General features: G+C 42.8%; 1 protein-coding gene across 2 annotated transcripts in view; it reads right to left on the reverse strand.

The window, feature by feature from the left end:
- Jam2 (junctional adhesion molecule 2) overlaps positions 1-17,592 on the reverse strand; it is a 56,363-nt gene extending 38,771 nt beyond the window's left edge. The window contains exon 1 of one of the 2 annotated variants that reach the window (XM_041678654.1): positions 17,279-17,592. In XM_041678654.1, coding sequence (XP_041534588.1) covers positions 17,279-17,345 — 67 coding nt within the window. In that variant the 5' untranslated portion in view covers positions 17,346-17,592. The remainder of the gene's footprint in view (positions 1-17,278) is intronic. The other variant, XM_041678653.1, reaches the window with a different exon arrangement.
- Positions 17,593-20,057: the final 2,465 nt, after the last annotated feature.

Here is a 20,057-nt window from a genome sequence, read left to right on the forward strand (position 1 = left end):
AACCTGGAGCTCACCGATTTAGCTACAATGACCAACAGTGAGTCCAAGAGCTCTTCCTTTCTCTGCTTTACCAGGACTAAGATTACAGTGTATATCACCCACCCTGACTTATGTGGCTACTGGGAATCGAACTCAAGTCCTCACGCTTGCATGTAGCTGAGCCATCTCCTCAGCGCAGAACCTCTATAAAAAATGTTGACTGCCTCCTTCCAAATGAAGTATTTTAATAACTATAACTATATATATTCAGAAAACTAAATGTGAACTTTCTTAATGTTAAGTAGAAATAGAAAGAAAACAAAACGGTACATATTTTAATAAATAATGTGCATGAGTGATCACTTATGAGTACATTGGAACACACTTAGAAAGCTGTACCGAGATTTGATCAAGAGGATAAAACCTTTCCAAATAAAATAGAGAAAAAGAAGAACCTCATTATTGCAGATATTAGAATAGAAATTTGTATATTTATATAGATGAGACTGCACAAAATTGTTTATAGATTAAATAGTGTAAATATATGCTTAGATAATTGCACACTTTCCACTTATATGGCAAGTGGTAGGATTTTGGTAAATCAGGAAGACTGAAGGGCATGTGTGGAGAAGTCTTCATTTTGATAGATTGATCCAGTAAATGCTAATTAACGACCCCGGCCCCTGGCCAGTAAATTCACAGCATCTACTTATCATGGTGACAATCAAATAGTTCTCCTAAGAAGCACAACACCCTCTTTTTTAAAAAATTTTTTAAGATTGTTGAATATTCTAATGTCATATTTATTTTCATTTTATGGGTATGAGTTTGCCTACGTACATGTAAGTGCATGAAGTTCTGCCTATTGTCCAAGGACACTGGATGCCCTGGAACTGGAGTTACACTTGGCTGTAAGCCCCATATGGATGCTAGGAACTAAACCGCCATCCTCCACAAGGACAGAGCAGTTAACTGCTGAGCCATATCTCTAGCCCCTAAATTTATTTTATTTGAGAACCTCATACATGAGAACTGAATGTAAACCACTCCTGTCTCCCCATCCCCATCCAGATGCTCCTATACCTCCCTCAAATTAATGATCTCCTCTTCAGCTATCATCCTTAGATGTATACACATATTTATATGCACATGTGTATGCTATACCAAAATGTGTGCGTATGCGTGCACACACACATATACAACCTATTGAGTCCTTTTAATGTTGCCTGTACATCCTATGACCAGGGGCAACCCCTTGGGATTGGACAATCTGTATGGGATCTTGTCCCTGGAGAAGCCTGGCTCTCCCTCTTCTGCAGTTGCTGAGCATCTATATAGCTCCTCATCTAGGAATGAGACGATGTGGGATTTCCCTGTCAACATTGGCATCTCTCTCGTTGATAGCTCCTGATTTACTTTCTGAATACACTTTCACCTAGAACATCTGGAAAGTTGTGTTTTGTGAACATTTTTTTTCGCTTATGTGGTATTATAACATGACTTTAAAGTTATGTTTTAAAAATATTTATTTATCCCAGGCTTTTCCAGACCCAGGCCAGCTGGCCTTGGTGAGTTCCCAATAGAACATCCCCATTGTCTCAGTGTGTGGGTGCACCCCTCGCGGTCCTGAGTTCCTTGCTCGTGCTCTCTCTCCTTCTGCTCCTGATTTGGACCTTGAGATTTCAGTCCTGTGCTCCAATGTGGGTCTCTGTCTCTGTCTCCTTTCATCGCTTGCTGAAGGTTAATATTCAGGAGGATGCCTATATGTTTTTCTTTGGGTTCTCCTTATTTAGCTTCTCTAGGATAACTAATTATAGGCTCAATGTCCTTGGTTTATGGCTAGAAACCAAATACCGGACTCTCTGAACATAGCGGACAATGAGGACTAATGAGAACTCAAGAACAATGGCAATGTGTTTCTGATCCTACTGCACGCACTGGCTTTGTGGGAGCCTAGGCAGTTTGGATGCTCAACTTACTAGACCTGGATGGAGGTGGGAGTTCCTTGGACTTCCCACAGGACAGGGAACCCTGATTGCTTTTCGGGCTGAGGGTGGGGGGGGACTCAATTGGGGGAGGGGGAGGGAAATGGGAGGCTGTGGCAGGGAAGAGACAGAAATCTTTAATAAATAAATAAATTTAAAAAAAATGGAAACAAAAAGAAAAAAAATATTTATTTTGTATACAATAGTCTGCCTGCATGTATGCCTGCTTGTCACAAGAGGGCGCCAGATCTCATTATAGATGGTTGTGAGTCACCATGTGATTGACTGGGAATTGAACTCAGGACCTCTGGAAGAATCGTCAGTGCTCTTAACCTCTCAGCCATCTCTCCAGCCCTAAAATGATTTTTTTCCCACTATGCTCCATGGACTCTACTTGTTTTCACAACTATAAAAGATGTACTGTAGAGGAAACATGATTTATTCATGGTCACTTTTTGTACAGTTTGGGGCCTTTGACACTTATTTTTATCTGACCTTTCTAGACTCTTAGTTACTCACTGCTCCAAATCTAAGTTCAATAGAATTTTTCCTGCTAACAACGTGTGATAAGGGTTCATACTTTTATTTAAGAAAAGAAAATGTTAAAGCCAGATGGTGGTGGTGCACGCCTTTAATCCCAGTACTCTGGAGGCAGAGGCAGGTGGATCTCTGTGAGTTCGAGGCCAGCCTGGTGGTCTACAAGAGCTAGTTCCAGGACAGGAACCAAAAGCTACAGAGAAACCCTGTCTCGAAAATCCAAAACAAAAGAAAGAAAGACGAAAAAAGAAAATGTTCATCTATTTATTTAGGATAATTACTGTACCTTTCAATATTTAATTTTCAAGTTATACTATCACATTTCAAAATTACCTTAAGGCTCCTTGATACAAATCTTTAAGGAAATATTTGAAAATGTAAACATATTATAAAATCATAGCCTGAGTTCCTTTACTTTAAAAAATGCTAACAGAGACTCATGCTAATTAAACTACAATTGTCTGGATCCAAGTTACAAATCCTAGACACAACACTTTAAAATAGTTCCAAATACTTTCTGGTTTGCCTTGTTGCCATAGAAACTAAACTTGGGAAGTGGTAAAAGACAAAAGCCATTGTGAAATAGGACCGAGGGGATTAGTGAAAAGAGTTCTCCTTTGTTTCACGATACAGCTTGTGTCCGTCTGCACAGCACGTCGCTACTGTACAAATTTGCACATGTATAGACTTAAGCACACGTTGGAGGGCTCTTGGGGAGGGGCACTTGCTGCACCTGAGTTTAGTTCTAAGAACCCACACAGTGCAAGAAGAGCAGTGAAGAATGAAAGCCATGTACGTTCGTTCACACACACGCACACACAAACACACACACATGTACACACGCATGCACACACACACGTGCACAAACACACACATGGAAAAAGAAAATCCAGGAAATCTATATCATAAAAAACATTTAATTTTGCTTAAGAAAATATTAACATTTTTAACTTTATAAACTAAGATAGCTTTATCTTCAGAAAAGAACATAATGGGATCTTTTTCTACTTCCTTGTTAAAATAATCTGTGACCCTGTTAGATTGCATAATTGAATAATAAATCTCTCAGAATATTGGATGGGCTTATATCTGGATATCCCATTTAGTTTAGTATTTTCTATAATAAAATATTTATTGTAGGCTTATGGCTTATGCTTGATTTTAATATTGCTTTGAGATTGGTTTGAGATGTGAATGGGGAAGGCATTTATATAGGTTAAGAGATAGCTATAGTCCAAATAGTGTTGAAAAGTATTTTAAGGATGCATTCGGATATTTAAGCTGTTCTCTACATGACTAAGCAGAGTCCTCTATTACCAGGACAGACAAGAGTCCTGCTCACAGTGCCCCTGCGGGATACTCATGCTGACTCCTCTGTCTGCGCAGAAAGACAATCACTCCTGAGCCTTGCCCACCGCTTTAGCACTAAGAAAGGAATGGAACACCGGAGATGAACACTTTCACTTCCTCTGCAATCACCTCAGCTTCCTCCCTTTCCTTAGCTTTCCAGAACATTCTTCATATCTGGTTTAAAGGAGAGTGTGCGGTTTCTTAGTCGTGAAGCAGTGACAGAAATAGTTCCATGTGCCCAACAACATGCTGATGTGAGGACGGAGGATGAAGACCCGGGAAGAGTGTTCTGAACAGAAGGACAGATGCTAAGTTTGTTCTCTGGGTGCCCCTCACTTCCTTCAACCTTTTCCTTCACTCTTCCTGGCCTGCAGACAGATGACTTCACAGAATTCCTTCCTGCGGACCAGGACACTGCTGGTATCTTATTTCTCTGTGCCTTTTCCCACCTGCCTAACACATCCCCCAGCGCTCCCGATTTGTCCCTGCTAATCATCCATGCCCCACCCAGCACTGTTTGTACATTTCAGGGTTAAATGGTGCGCATGGATAACCACTCCGTCCTCTTGCGTCCCAGGCAGTGGGGCTAGAGACCCAGAGACACTATTCCATACTGGTATTTGCAGCAGCTTGAGGAATTCGTTTTAGAGCTCTCAGGTAGAGTTAAGAGTTCTGGGCTTCACTGTGGAAAAGAATGTCCGGGCAAACCAATACTAGGAAGAGTTGGCGTTTATGAGGAGATTTTGACCTAGATTTAAGCTCAAGGTTCCTGTAAGAGAGGTGCCCAAGTACAAAATAGACATAACCACAGATAGGTGTGGTCTTCTCGAAAACCATGCTGCTTAAAAGTGTCTCAGCCATACCTATACATACTATTTTGGTGTTTTTCCTGTTACATCTTGAAGGATTGCTAAGACACCCCCCCCCCCCCACACACACACACACACTCTCCCTTTGCCACAAATGAGACCCAGAGGTAGGCTGGCTAGGATTGCAGCCTGATAAGGTAAAACCCCGAGTCCCAAGAATTTCACAAGGGCTCTGACGTGTCCCTTACTGGAGATGTTTCTCGTGAGATTTCTGGAAAATCACAGGTTTACATCTGGGAAGGGAGAAAGGGGTTGTATACAGTTAGGCCTTCAGCGTTCATTGCTGCTCTGACATTATATTGGAAATATCTCCGTAAAAGAGAAATCCTGTGGCTGTCGTCAACCTTTGCAGCAAACGTTCTGCTGGCCTCCCGACTTTCAGCTTCTAAGGCTTCAGACCCCTGGGGCCAGGAGCGCCTTTCCTTCCCCATGCCTTCTTCATTTTCTCTCTTTCTATCCTGTCTCATTTCCAATGACTCACCAGTTCCTGAAACAGAAAAGTGCTCATTCCTCGTCTATTCAATGCTCGCCATGTTTTCTCTGGTTCTACGCTTTCATTACTAGCTTTATTTTATCAGTGTCCCTCTATTGCAGCTGACCAATCACTAAACTGCGTTTCTATTTTCAATAGCTTTTGGAATTTATTACTATTGATATTGATATGGGAACCTCACCACACAGCTCTAGGCTGACATCGAAGTTGTGACTCTTCCAACGGCAGGGACTACAATCATGTAGTACAATACCTGGCCATTTTAACTTGTGCTAAACCGATTTGGATAGTTGTCACTTTAATCCTGGATCCCAATTACCTAATACTTCATTGAGCTTTGGTACTAATTTCCTTCTCCCTAAAGTGGAAAAGATATTTACCCTAAAGGCTACGTATCACACATTGCTTCATTCTTCTGAACACCCAGCAACTTCCTGTTGCCTATTGTACCAAAGACTTTACAGCATACTGTGCACCCAACTCCACAAAAAAACAAATAAGTTTTAGTGATCCTCTCCCGACTTTTTTTGCTTCCTTCCAAAAGCCTGTGTTCTAATCCATAAGAATTCTGAAGGAGACAGTTTAGAATTTAAAAATAAAATGTGTTCTCAACTATACATGAAATAAACTTACCACAGATGAATTATGGTTCGTTTCCCTACTCAGAAATGCTAAATTAAATGTTAGAAGCCATTAATCACCATTAAATCAACCTCTCTTATTGAACAAATAAGGAAAACAAAACTGAAGTGAAATAGGGTAACTTTTCTAAGACCATATATGGAATCACTAGGAGCAGAGCTAATTCAATTTTAGAATGCTAGTTCCATTTTATTGATGCTATGCTTTTTGTTTCTTTTTGAACAAATTCCACATTTATGATTAAGTTATAAAGAGGTCCTTTGGATATTCCACAAACCATTTAGGTTTTTATTAATTTAGCAAGATATAAATGGGCATATATATATTACAAATATAAGTCATGAAATTAATGAGCTTAAAAAGGGAAGGTGATGCTGCCTGCCACCTATGACTCTCAGAGAGAATGTCAGAGATGGTAGGACCAGTGTTCTCCCTAGTAACCAGGCTCATAGCCTTCTGCAGAGACAAGTGGATGTCAACATATCCGTGAAATGGCTTTGTTCTTTATAGGCACTGTTTCTCTGTACACTTCCAAAATTGTTGTTGGGTTTCTAATATTTAGAATGCTTTCTCAGTCATGCAGGTCCATAGAATAAAAAGTCTGCTCACAAGTGCTCTCATTGTTACTTAGAAGATTTTTAGCATCTAACCAAAGATGAGTACTTGAGCAAGAAATGGTGAATGTAACTGGGTGGTGGTGGTGCATGCCTTCAATCCTAGCACCTGGAAGGCAGAGGCAGGAGGGTCTCTGTGAGTTCGTGATCAGTCTGGTCTACAGAGTGAGTTCCAAGACAGCCAGGGCTATACAGGGTGGCCCTGTCTCAACCCCCACCCCACCAAAAAGAAAGAGGAAGAAGAAAGAGAAGAAGAAACACTAAAAGCAAGAGAAATAAGACTGTTTATTCAAATCACAAAGACTCTAAATCTATGAAAATGTTGGTGCAATCTTCGTTTTTTTGACTCTAAAAATGAGAGGTAATGGAGGAGACAGTGGAGTGAAACACCCTCCTCTGTTCACATCCCTTGCTCATGAATTCACAATGTATTTGAGGAAAGTGGTCCCTAGCGTGGAATCCATAGCTTGTGACATAAATTACTGGGGAATGTGTACGTGTTGCTGACACGGGGTCTAGGCTGCTTTTCATTTGGCAGCGAAATGCCTCTACTTCTTCCACCCTCCCACCGCCCTGCCTGCCCCAAGAGCTTTCCTAGGAGCTTGTGTGTCTTCAAGGTTAAAGGAAGTGTTCACGTTATATAAAGAGCCCACAAGGAGCTCGCACAGGGCGGGGGTGTGTGTATGTGGTTCTCATTCTCAGTTCAGTGTTTACTGTGAAAGCATGAGGACTTGAGGTCATTCCCCAGTCCTGTGTGAAAAACCAGGCACTGTGGTATACGTGTAATGTCAAGACTGAGGATGTGGGGACAGGAGGATGCTAGGGGCTTGTAGTCAGTAGCCAGACTGTCCTACTAGGTGAGCTCAGTAAAATCCTTCCTCGGAAATGAGGGTGAAAGCTCTTGGGGACCAATGCTTGAAGCTGATCTCAGGCTTCCACATGTACTCTGTGTGCATTGGTAGGAACACACACACACACACACAGAGAGAGAGAGAGAGAGAGAGAGAGAGAGAGAGAGAGAGAGACAGAGAGAGAGAGAGAGAGAGAGACAGACAGAGAGCAAAGAAAGTGTCCATATGGAACTCAACATTAAGGCTTTGAGTATTAATGAATTTGAATGTTAAATGGATTATTTTAGGAAGTATTAGGAATTTTGAAAGGTGCTTGAGTTTATGTCAAATATTGGGTGTATTCTGGCTCTGTAGACCACTATGAGTGTTTTCTTTTGTTGATCAGACCAACTAGAGGCTTTGTCTCCCTTTTGCCAATTGAGGGAACATTTTTAGCTTTAGATTTTTTTTTTTTTAGGAATAAATCTGCTCCCTAATATTCAACTTTGTTTACCATCAGCCTGTGCCTGCCATGCGCACAGTCTGATGCATCTTTTTCTGTTCTGAAGATAAGATGTGTTGGCTCCTTTGGAAAGCGATGCGGTGGAAAGCCTGATGACATCATCATCAACAAAAAGCTGATCTGCACTGAGCACTAATGGTCTTTGTTCTAAACTCGGGATCTTTAAGTTCTCACTGATGGCAGTATTAATCTGGGTATTTTTAATGAGTTCTCTTTTCCTGCTAGTCTGAAATAGACAGAATACTAAAAAGATAATTCATGTGTGGTTTTTGTTTGCTTGTTGGCTTGCTTGCTTTGCTTTGTTTTAATGGAGACCACCCTGGTGAAGCTAGAATCTAAGAGTACAGATATTTCATATATTTCCAGCAGGCTCAATGTTAGTTCGTTCCTGCTGGTATGATAAATAACCTTAGGCTGGGTAGTTTATATACAATAGAAATTTATTGCTCAGTCTGGAAGCTGGGACGCCCAAGACAGAGGACAGCAGAGTTGGCTGAGAGGGCCAGCTCCTTATAGACGGGCTTAGAGAGCACATCTCTAAATTGTCATTCAACAGAAAGAGGAAGAGGGAACGACTTCTCCAGTGCCCTTTTCTTTTCTTCCTTCACCTTCTTTCTCTTTTTGTTCTTTCTCCCCTCCCCCTCCTCTCCTGTTCTCCCCAGGCCTTTTACATGAGGGCACTAATCTCCTTCCCAAAGGCTGTGCCCTCACACACAACCTAATTATGTCCCAAAGGCCCGCCTCTCTTAACACTGTGGCTCTGGGATTAACAATCAATTTAAGTATGGGGGAGGGGCATGGGAAGGTGGATGGGGCCTTAGACCACAGCGCTCACTCTGGCAGTTTCTTTTGCCTTTTAAACCAGTCAACACAGAAGTAGACTGTGTAAGATAGGAGAGATGGAGGTAGACAAGAAGTGTTAAAATTATGTGCGTGCATCTCTCTCCCTCTTTCTCTCTCTTTCACACACACACACACACACTCACTCATACAACAAATCTCATTTGTTCTGGAACTAAACCATGATATGGGTCCAACTGCAATAATCTCCCAGTTTGGATACATTTATCCAATATGATTTTATTATTATTTTTTTTTGTGATATAAAGGGCTGCAGGTTTAGGTTTACTGAAAAAAAAATAGACATTTGAGTCATGGTTCATTCCATTAAGTCATTTCGGCTGCCACTCAGATCCCATCCCTATTTTTAAATACCTCTAGAGCCGCTTCGAAAACATAAACACCACTCTCCCTTTCGAAATTAGCACTTTCCCAGCGGCTCCCCATGTTCCCTTTTTATCTGTGGTCATTACTTCTTCTCTGGCCTCTTTAAATAGCAGCCATTTGCCCTTGTCTGTGAATCTTAGCTGTAGCTGGTGTTCTCTGTGGGTCTGGCACACACCTTCTCTGGACTTTCTAATTAGATCTAGGTTGGCATTTTTCCCTCCTTAGCCTTGGTCAGTAGTTTGGAAGTCTATTTTCCTCAATTTTGTTAATTACTCTGTTCCATTATTTGCTTTTGTTAGGAGATTGCTTCTTGGTTTGTTAGGAGATTGTTGCATTTTGGCATACAATCTCTCAAGGCTTCTCTATGTTGTTATCCTGGGTCGCAAGTGTAAGACCTGACTGTATAGAGGGACGTCTTTACTAGTAAATGAACTTTCAGTAGAGAGAGCGCTACATGCATTCTAGCACACTACACTTGTTGGAGGATGCAAAGCAGCAAACTTTGATTTCTAACTTTTTGTTTTGAGAGATGGTCTCAATAGAGAGCCCAGTTGGCACAGAACGCCTTATGTGACCCAAAATGACCTAGAACTGATGGCAATCTGTCTCAGTGTGTGGCACAATGCTTGTCTCCCTCATTTGTAAAGAAACTACACAGATATAGTCATATTTCACCGGAATGGTTGTTTTCTATTTTCTGGAACTGTATGCCGCTAAGCACGCACGAGCAATTACCGGTGGGTCACACAACAGGAGTCAAGGGCTGCAAAGGGGGCCTGGCTTCCTTCTGTACCCTTTCCACACTATGTGGCTCTACCACGTGTCTATCATTTCACATATTGATTATCTAATTCTTTGAGTCTTACTTTTTTATGTTTGGTTCTGTCTGTGGTAAAATATTCCACAGGTCCTCGTGATGTGAAAAGGTTCTGAGAACAGAGAAAACACTTTCGCAGACTTGAGAGCGAGTGCACTGGACACGCCAAGCCAGAAGGGCACGAGAAGTGGTGTCTTTCCTCTCTACAGGCCGAATACAGCTTTGTCTGGATGGCTTGGCACCATCACTGTTTTGGATTATGTACAGACATAATACGATATTCTAGGGAAAGGGTCCAAGTCTCAATATAAAATCTGTTTCTATATGGCTCTTGTAACCTGAAGGTAATTTATACAATATTTTCCTTGTACTGGTGGCCACAAAAGAATCTTCTACTTCTGGGATTATGTCAGTACTCAGAAAGTTTCTGAGTTTTGAGCAGTGAAAGTTTTCATATAAAGGAGTTCAGTTTCTAAAAGATAAGTTGTCCCTCTGGAGAAGGGAAAAGTTGACAACCAAAGCAGAACAAAACCTTACACAACTAATTCAAAACTGGGTGCTAGTGATGGAAGAATGAGGAGAGGGAGAGGGAGGTGGGGCAGAGATTCCAATAAAGAGCCAGATTTCCTGTCAGTTGAGGTCACAAGGATTCTTGCTCAGGACTTTGGAGCCAAGACAGTGAACAGCGAAGAGTGTACTCTTGAACAGTTCACAGGACTGGGTCAGGGCCATCCTTTGTTTAGCTTCTCATAAACTGTAGGACAATTCAGAGCAGAAAACACTTCTAACCCACTCACTGACCCATCCAAAGGCTGGAGTATAGTAGGCTTGCCAGCTGAGCAGAGGAGACATGTATTTATGTCTTTAAATGTGTGGACATTCATATTCTCTCTCCCTCTCTCTCTCTCTCTCTCTCTCTCTCTCTCTCTGTCTCACTCTCCTATGTGTATGGGGGGAGGAGGGAGAGGAGAGACAAAGAAAGACAAAGGCAGACTATTCAATGTATAATATAAACTAAAATAACCTTCCTGAGGGTGGCAACTCAGGGAAATTCAGAAACAAACAAATGCTGAAGAAAGATAAACCCAGGGGTGAGAAAAGGAACAAAACTGAAGGAAGGTAAATAGTAACCAAAGAGTGAATGCTGTGTATCTGAACAAGAAGTTGAATATGTCGACTGCAGACAGTTTCTTTCTAAATTACTTAGGGTTTTGAGAAATAGCTCAGTGGTGGAGTGAAAGTTTAGCTTGCACCAGGTGCTGGGTTTAATTTCAAAACAGGAAGAGGGAAGGAGAGGAAGAGAGATAGAGATGGAGGGGGGAGAATCATAGAAATCCAAGTATAATTTATCAAGTCCCTCATTAAATTTAACTGCTTTTCAAATATAAGACAATTCTCTGTGGGACTATAACTTTGTGTAATCAACTGTGTATATTTTTAAAAGCCATTAAGAAATGATTATAGAAGCAATTGCCAACATGACAGTCCCCCTCACTTGTGCATTCTCCACACACCACCCAGTAGGTCCTCTTCCAAATGTAACCTTAACTGATCACACGTGTATAATAGAATAGGGCTGGCTGCCAGCTCACTTAATTCTGCACCAACACACTTAATTCTCCCTCAACTGCTATAAGGTCAGCATCATTACAGGGATTATCACTGCCACAGATGAGTAAACTGAGACAGAAATTAAATAATTGCTACCACGTCGCCCAGCTGGGGAGTAAGCACGGGAGTTTGGCGTCACAGAACATTTTGTGGCGTATTTTTAAACACTGATTTCTTATTGTGCAGGGTGCACATGCATGTGGCGGTCAGAAGCCACCTTTGGGGGCTAGTTTTCTCTATAACTTTAAGTCCTAGAGATCAAACCCAAGCGATCAGACTTGTCCAAGTTATCACACTGGCCCACAGTACATGTTCTTTTTTTTTTTTTTTTTTAAGAAACTGCTGTCAGTGGGGAATGAACTCTGCCACTATTTTTTTTTAATATTTATTTATTTATTATGTATACAAATGTTCTGTCTGTGTGTATGCCTGCAGGCCAGAAGAGGGCACCTTCTTCTCATTACAGATGCTTGTGAGCCACCATGTGGTTGCCGGGAATTGAACTCAGGACCTTTGGAAGAGCAGGCAATGCTCTTAACCACTGAGCCATCTCTCCAGCCCCCACAGTACATGTTCTTTACTACTAAACCATACAGCCAAAGGCAAAGCAAGAATATAGCTTTATATAACCACGAACGACAGCCTATATGCTTCCTTTGTAAGATGTTCTTGACCGTGACACTGACCACACCCCAGAAGGCCACAGATGTCCGTATCCTACTCTCCCAACCTACATATTCATTACTTTATACTATCAATAGGAATCAAGGCTATTCATATTGCTGATTAATTGACCTATTGGTTACATTAGCTTGTATCACTCAGATGAAACAGGCAGAAGAGCAAGAGTCACGGAGACAGAAGCAGCTTGGTATTGCTGGCTTTGAAGGTAGAGGGATGGGTCCTGTCCTGCGTTACAAGCTGGACAAGGCTGAAAAACAGGTTCTCTACTGGGACCCCCAGAAGGATTCTTGCTGGTTGATACCTTGGTTTTATCCCAGTGCGGTCTATTTCAGACTTCCAGAGCACTAACATAATGAATTGGTGTTGCATTGGTATGGCCATTTGTTTGCACAGCAATAGACTACGCATCATTTGGGTTACTCTTCTGAGTCCTTTACTTGAACACAGCAAGGCCTTCTGAGAAAGCAGTGCTCAGTTTTAAGACTTCCTTTCCTAGCTTTCCAGAGGAAACACTTGACCCAGCCATAATTCCTCTTCTCTAAATTCACCCTCACCTTCCTCTACAAGTTCTAGAGAATGGGCTCAGAAATTTACCACTGACACCATGTGATGAGACAGACAGACAGATAAACAGACAGACATACACACAAACACATGTATCTGATACGACAACCTCAACAGAACCCTGGTGGTCTTTGATTTTGGGGGGGGGGAAAGATGTCAGTTCTTACCTATTGCCCACTGACAAGTCCCTAGGGGGAAATCCAGCGCAAAGGAAGTCGTGGGTGGTCCACACCCACACTCTCCCGTGGGCTCCATTCCTTATGCACAGATAAAAGGATAAATAGCATTCTTGGCCAAGGAAAACTCAATGTTCTCTGTAAGGCTGAAGCTTTTGTTTGAGACTTTTTGAAATGCATTATCTGACAGAGTTTTTAAATGGTAGTCAGGTCCACCAGCAAATTCCCATTTTGGCTTTTATGTTCTTTAGGTAATTGAAACTGTACCAGTTTCAAACCATTATCTTCACCCAGTCCATCATGACGTTTCGTTCTTGACAATGTCTACAGTTGGCAGAAGTTTCCCGTCACTGGTCCCCTGGAGTCTATGACATATCCAGACCTCTCTTTCTTACCATAGCCCTGATCACTTAAGGACAGACTGCAGTCTCAGGCTGTGGCTGGCTAGGGTTCCAGTGCACAGCTGAAGACTCAGCTGCAATCAGCCTGTTAAGAGGCAGGAAGTGCTCTCCAAGAGATCCCAATACCCACGAGAGCCCCATTCCCAATGCCAAAAACCCATTCCATTTCTCCTGTGTTTAGAAATAACAGCTATCACTTTACAGAAACACTTGACACTCTCTCTGCTCACTCAACACGAAGTTGGTGCTTCATGATTACAGTATAATCATTAATTTACTCTATACACTTTGTGTGTATATATATATATATGTATACACACACACACACACACACACACACAAATTATGTCTATCTCCCAAACCTCATCTCCATCCCAATCTATGGTCTTAATGCTGGTGTCTACCAGAATCATTTGTGGAAACCTGATTACCAACATAACAGATGACATTAGGACACGGAACTGTTGGAAGGGGATTAGGCCATAGAGGGAGCCTTTGCAAAGGAGATTATAAAACAGGTCCCCAGAGAGCTTCCCTGTCCTTTCTACCTCTTGAGGATGCCATGAGGAATACATATATACCAAACACTGGGCCCTCATCAGAAATACTGGAAATACTCTTGCCTTATTTGTAGACTTCCCAGCTTCTGTAGTTGTGTGAGAGAGAAAATACTTGTTTATAGGCAACCCAGTATATGGTATTTTGTCATAGCAGTCTGAATGGACCAAGGTATCATCTGATCAACAGATACATGCTCACATGAACAATGAACCAGATACTTTGTTCAGTAATGGGCATAAGAATGGCAGTCAAAGATCAAAGACATTCTGTCCCACTGGAGAAGGAAAGTAGTCTAACTGTTTAGAGTTTGGACACATATTCTCTAAAGACTTGGTCTTGCCCTGTGGCAGTATTGGGAAGTGGTAAACCTTCAGGAGATGAGGCCTCCTGGATGTTCTATCATGGGTGGTGTGGCCTTGGGAAACAGGAACCTTCCTCTTTCCTCTCCTTTGGTTCTTTCTTGGGCAGAACTCTGTTTCTCTTGTTCCCCACGTGTTATGTCAACACTGCAGCGAAGGCAGAGGCCAGGCATAGATTGAAACCACTGAAACTGGGAGGCAAAACAAACCTTTGATCTTTCTAATATGATTATCCTAGGTGCTTTGTTACAGTAGCTGATCAACTAAATACAAAAGTGAATATCCATACATTAATAAATGATGTTGAATTCATGCTTTAAAAAGTCATAACAAAAGTTCTTTAGATTACTGTGAAGTATAGTAGCAATTGACTGATAGTAGAAAGAATTGATAAGCATGATATTGTAATTATACATGGTTGAATTGGGACAAAGGAGCAGTACAGCTAAATTTGAGAGGAATATTTAAAAATTACAGATAAGAGATGTTCTAGTTATTTAATAAAAATGCTATTATATTATCAACTAAATCTATATTATTTACATACTTGTTAATAAGCTCACGGTGATATTAAAATAAGTGATTAAGTAAATGTGTAAAGAAATTCAAGAAGACATATCTGTGATGGATACAAATCCCAAGTAATGTGTGAGGAAATATCACCCTGAAGGAGTGAAATCCACGCTCCTTCCTGTGTGTGTACTTGTGCGTGCACGGATATGTTCATATGTGTGTATATGTTCATGTTCTACAAGTACTTATTTCCAACCCCTTTTTCTACCTCTGAGCTCCACCCCCACCTTATTTCTGGATTGTTTTTGGAGATAGTCACGCCATAATCACAGGCTGGCCTTGAATCTTGTATGGCCTTGAATGAGCCTCCTGCCTCCCGCCTGGGTGTCTGGGTGCTGAAATTATAGTCCAGTATCACCACCTTAGCCTCCTTTCTTGAGTGTGAGTTGCAAATATTGGCCTCCTCTAAAGAATGGGAATGAGGACAACAGGTGGAGAACACACACTGCCTCCACCAGGCAATGAAGGTTAATCTCAACAGTGGCAGACCCTGTCAACATGCTCCCTGGGCTATGATTGGAAGGAATATACACTTGCTCTGTGCTCTTCCTCTAAAAGTCCCATAACCTCATCTAACCACAAAGGAAGCGTCTGAGATATACCTGTTGAAGACAATCTAACAGAATACTTGACCAGCACAAACAAGAGGTGCCTAAAATACTGCCTCAGCCAAGAGGAGGGTAAAGAGACATGGCTATTAAGCACAATGTTTCCGGAATACCAGAACAGAAAAGAACATTCCGCGGAAATGAAAAAAACCTGAGCAGAGTGTTCCAGACAACATTATAATAGGACAGCAATGGTGGCAACTGGGTATGGGATAGATGGGAACTTTCTATACTAATGTAGTTTTTTTTTTGTTTAAAATTTGAATTTTTAAATGTTGAAAACCCATTAAAAGGAAAGAAACACCCATGAAATGCCAGACTTTCTGTATGGAAATAGTGTGGAAAAGGTTCCCAAGCATTCCTTACAAGTATTCAGATTAGTGGAGCCCACAAAAAGCTAAGAAGTGAAAGAGAACATTCTGCCCATTGAGTAAGCCTTTGCTTGCTTCTGAGTTCTTGACAATTTCAAACAGCGCCTATTGTTTCTTCTTTGATGACTGAACGGGAATAACAGAGGAAAAACTATTTCTGTTTTTTTTAATGAGCAATTTTACACCACAGTTCACACTCCTGTTAAAGTGAGATTTAAGAGCTCAGAGGAACACACAACTTTGCCAGCAGGGTTTTGTTAACTTCCTCCAGATCCCAGCTTTCTTGCTCATTTTCATTGTGAGTATGTTACCTCTCAACCCCCGTGTGTTCCGTTTGATACCAGCTGATATTTCAAAATGCATAAAGGTTTCACTGTGAATCTTCAGCTTCCTGGTTTGCCATGTCTTCCCTGAGACAGCAGGCACTCTGATTGACACACCGCTTTGTGAGCTCCCACCACTTTGGGCTGGGGTTAAGGGAGTTTGAGCAAAAGCCTTAGTGTGGCAGCGTTAAGACATTCATCAGGCAAAATAATTTATTGTGAGTATTGTGATTAGAACTTGAAGGTCAACAAAAACACGTCTCCCCTCCTCAAAGGAAACAAAACCAAACAAAAGGAAACATGTGGGGTATTAAAAAACAAAACTAACAAAAAGTTAAAAAAAAAAAAAGAATAACACCAAGACCATGTCACTTAAAATGTATCCTTATTTTCTCCATTTTCCTAAAAAGTTAACGCGAAGAAAACAAAATCAAATTTCAAATCACATGAGTCCGCTATTCGTGCAAATCCATTTTAAAAGCATCCAGAGAAACTGGCTTTGGGACATCTCCCTGCTACACCAGCTGCCAGCTCACTCATTCATCTCCTGAGCCTTTCGAACAATCGTCCCGCTGGCCGGATGTCCCCTGAGGACACGGCAGCTGGCTAGAGTGGCCAGACAAGACTTCTCTAACTAGATTTTGCAGGCGGAGAGGCTAAAAGCTACCTCTGGGGCTCAGCAGCCTCGAACTTTTGCTCACCCTGGCCCCTAAAGTGTTTCACAAACACCTTCCCTGCACAGTCGGGACTCCACCACTGACCACTTGGCCGCTGGTACTTAAGAGTGCCCTGCGCCAATCCCGGATGCCATCTTTCTTGGGCTTTTTGCATCTTGAATACTTTATGAGTTTTGCATTCTGATCACGTCCTTGTGTCTGTGAAAACTTACCCCAACTTTACAAGATGAGAATCTTCTAGTAGGGACCCTTAATTTTCTTCAACTTAAACTGGCAAAACCTGACACTAACTTTTTACAAGACACTCAAGACTTCAGTCTCCCCGCCCAGAGCCTTTCTGTATCCGGATTACCCTTCGTGCTCCCAGAGTGTAAAACCTGGTGCCCCGTGGCAGAGCCCCAGCCCTGAGCGTCCCCGCTTGCCGGCAAGTGCCCAGAAGGCTGGTATAGCGGGACTCGAGGGTGAGTAAGAGGGTGGCGGGGTTGAGGTACCCCAGAGACTTACAGTCCAGGGCGACCATTAAGTAGTGCAGCAGCAGCAGCATCAGGAGGCCTTGGGGGCTCCTCGCCATCTACGCGGGCGCCAGCTGACTGCGTAGCCGAGGGTCCCCCTGCTGGAGCGTGACAGCCGCGCCGGCCCCCAGCACTTGGCGGGGCGGCGGAGCAGCAGAGGTCCGGGAGAGGTGGAGGCAGAGGGGCGGGTCCTGTCGCGATGTCAGTCTCTGTGGTCGGGTTGTCTCCACTGGCTTCCCTGTGGCAGGTCTTCTGGCCCTGGGACGCCGGGTCAGGGACTTTTCCTCTTTTTAAGGATGGGGGGGGGGGGGGGCTTGAGGAGAGGGCGTGGACGCGGGGCGTGGTGTCCGCAGGGTCCTAAGGGAGGGGTGGCTGAAGGCTGGTGCTGGAAGGAGAGTCCGGCAGGTCGGTCGGCCCCCTCCCCCAGGCTGATCCGCTTTGTGTCTGGTCCCGCGCTGGGTTGCCAGCTGTCCCCAGGGCGAGGAGATGGGGGCGGGAGAGCGCAGCCGGGTGGGATGGGCACCGTTGTGTGTGTGTGTTGTTGGGGGTGTGGTTGGCTCGATCTGTCTCGCCACGTTTCTTTTCTTCTCTTGTGTAGAAAACTTCGTTTTCGGTGTTTTGTCTAGGGTGGGAGATTTTTGGAAATTTTCTACCTAGCAGACAAAACCGTTGGGAAAGCGCTCCTAAATATTGGTTCGTGAGTTCTGCCTTGGACTCTAGATAGGAGGAGAAAAGCCAGCTTTCATTTGTGCTGCAAGTCAGGTCCCAGATTTTATCAGGGGCCCCTCCCGCCCCTCCCGCCCCCCCCCACTAAAGAGTTAAGGTGTGTTCTGAGTTCTTGACTTTTCCCGTCGTCATTTGGAAGTTCATCTGGCCGTGTGAAATATTTATCTTGTTTCTTTCCCGTTATGTAAGTGCCGCCTGTGGAGTTTTCCACATGTTAAAACTCTACAGCTGCCCTTTTGTCAGGTTTATTTTTGGTCTCCTGTGCTTTTAAAAGGGAAATCCATTATGAATGCTGTAGTGCGTGCTGTAAAATTGACCCGCACTTCGGAAGCGCGCACTTGCAAAGGAGATGTCCACATTTGCTCTCCAGAACTGATGTCTGGGGCATTCAAGAAAATTGACCCGTCAGTGTAAAGGCCATTTCCAGGCGAAGACATTTATATATATATATATATATATATATATATATATATATATATATATATATATATATGTGTGTGTGTGTGTGTGTGTGTGTGTGTGTGTGTGTGTGTGTGTGTGTGAGAGAGAGAGAGTGTGTGTGTGTGTGTGGATAGGTTTAAATAAGGTAAAATATTGAATAAAGTTTTGTGTAGACGGTAGTTGATTTAGTGGAAGACCCCTTACAAAGAACTGAGCCAGCTCAGTGGACAAAGGCTAAGATATACTTATGCAGAGCTCTAAAGAATGAGGCATCTCCTCTGTTGCCTTGGTAACAGTGATGGAAGCTTTGTCCCCTTAGGGAAGGGGAGGGGACATAGGACCCCTGGGGCAAGAAAAGAAAAGTTAAAAAAAAAAAAAACAGTGGCAAAAATGTTGGCGCTGGTAGTCCAAGCTCACAAACAGCAGGAGGGTCATCTCGCTTAAGGGTCATGACCTGTGCTCAGAGGCAGGTTAGGTCACTCATCCTCAACAAGCCAACTAAAAAAAGTCAAATTAGCAGTGGAAGAGTGTGTGTGTGTGTGTGTGTGAGAGAGAGAGAGAGAGAGAGAGAGAGAGAGAGAGGGAGAGGGAGAGGGAGAGGGAGAGGGAGAGGGAGAGGGAGAGGGAAAGGGAGAGGGAGAGAGAGAATGAATAGAGGACCGCTGAACCCCCTAATCTGTCTTTAGGTCCAGAGCCAAAGATATGAAAAACTAAGCACTCCACCTCGAACTCATTGTCTGGGCTTCATTGTCTCATCTTATAGTATGCTATAGTATAGTATGGTATGACACATTGTTACAACTGTATGAAGTCTCTTTCCCGGAGACAAATGGCCCTTCTGGAAGGTGTCTTTTCCTTTTCCCAGCATGGGATTCCTGGGGAAATTCCTATTCCTTTGGCATTTAAAGGATGCAGAAGTCAAAAAGCTGCTTAGGCTGCTTAATCTTTCTGGAAAGTGCCAGTTTTTTTTTTTTTTGTTGTTGTTGTTGTTGTATTATGAGTCAGGGATCACTCAGAGATTCACCTTGACTATGAATAAATTTTAATATGAAGAGGCTTTTTATTTAGGTACTGGCACCCAGTGTGGGGCCAGGACTGTACCTGAGAGTTCTCTCAAGAGGCAGCCCCTAGTCATATCAGCCCAAGGCTTATAATGAAGGCAAAACCCACAAGATTATATGAGTTCTGTCTGTGCTTAGGCAGGGACTAGTTTTAGCATGGATGTCTTGTCATTCTCTTAGTCATCTTTTTGAGCAGAGTTAGCAAGTTTAATTACAAAATCAGAAATAGCAGTTAGTCTTGTGACCCACTATTGTGTTCTGAAAACAGTGAATTTTGCATCATTAGTGTTTCTTTTGGGGGGGGGTTGTTTTTTGAGACAAGGTTTCACTGTAGCTTTGGAGCCTGTCCTGGAACTAGCTCTTGTAGACCAGGCTGGCCTCGAACTCACAGAGATCCATCTGCCTCTGCCTCCCGAGTGCTGGGATTAAGGGCATGCGCCACCACCACCTGGCTGCATCATCAGTCATTTTAAGGATGGTCTTCAACATCTGGGAAAAAAATGGAAGTGGGCTGGCAGGGTCCATTCTGTACAAGTTAGGGGT

Source organism: Microtus oregoni, unplaced genomic scaffold (assembly GCF_018167655.1).
Source record: "Microtus oregoni isolate MIOR12 unplaced genomic scaffold, Mior012 000030F_ref0000283, whole genome shotgun sequence".
NCBI lineage: Eukaryota > Metazoa > Chordata > Mammalia > Rodentia > Cricetidae > Microtus > Microtus oregoni.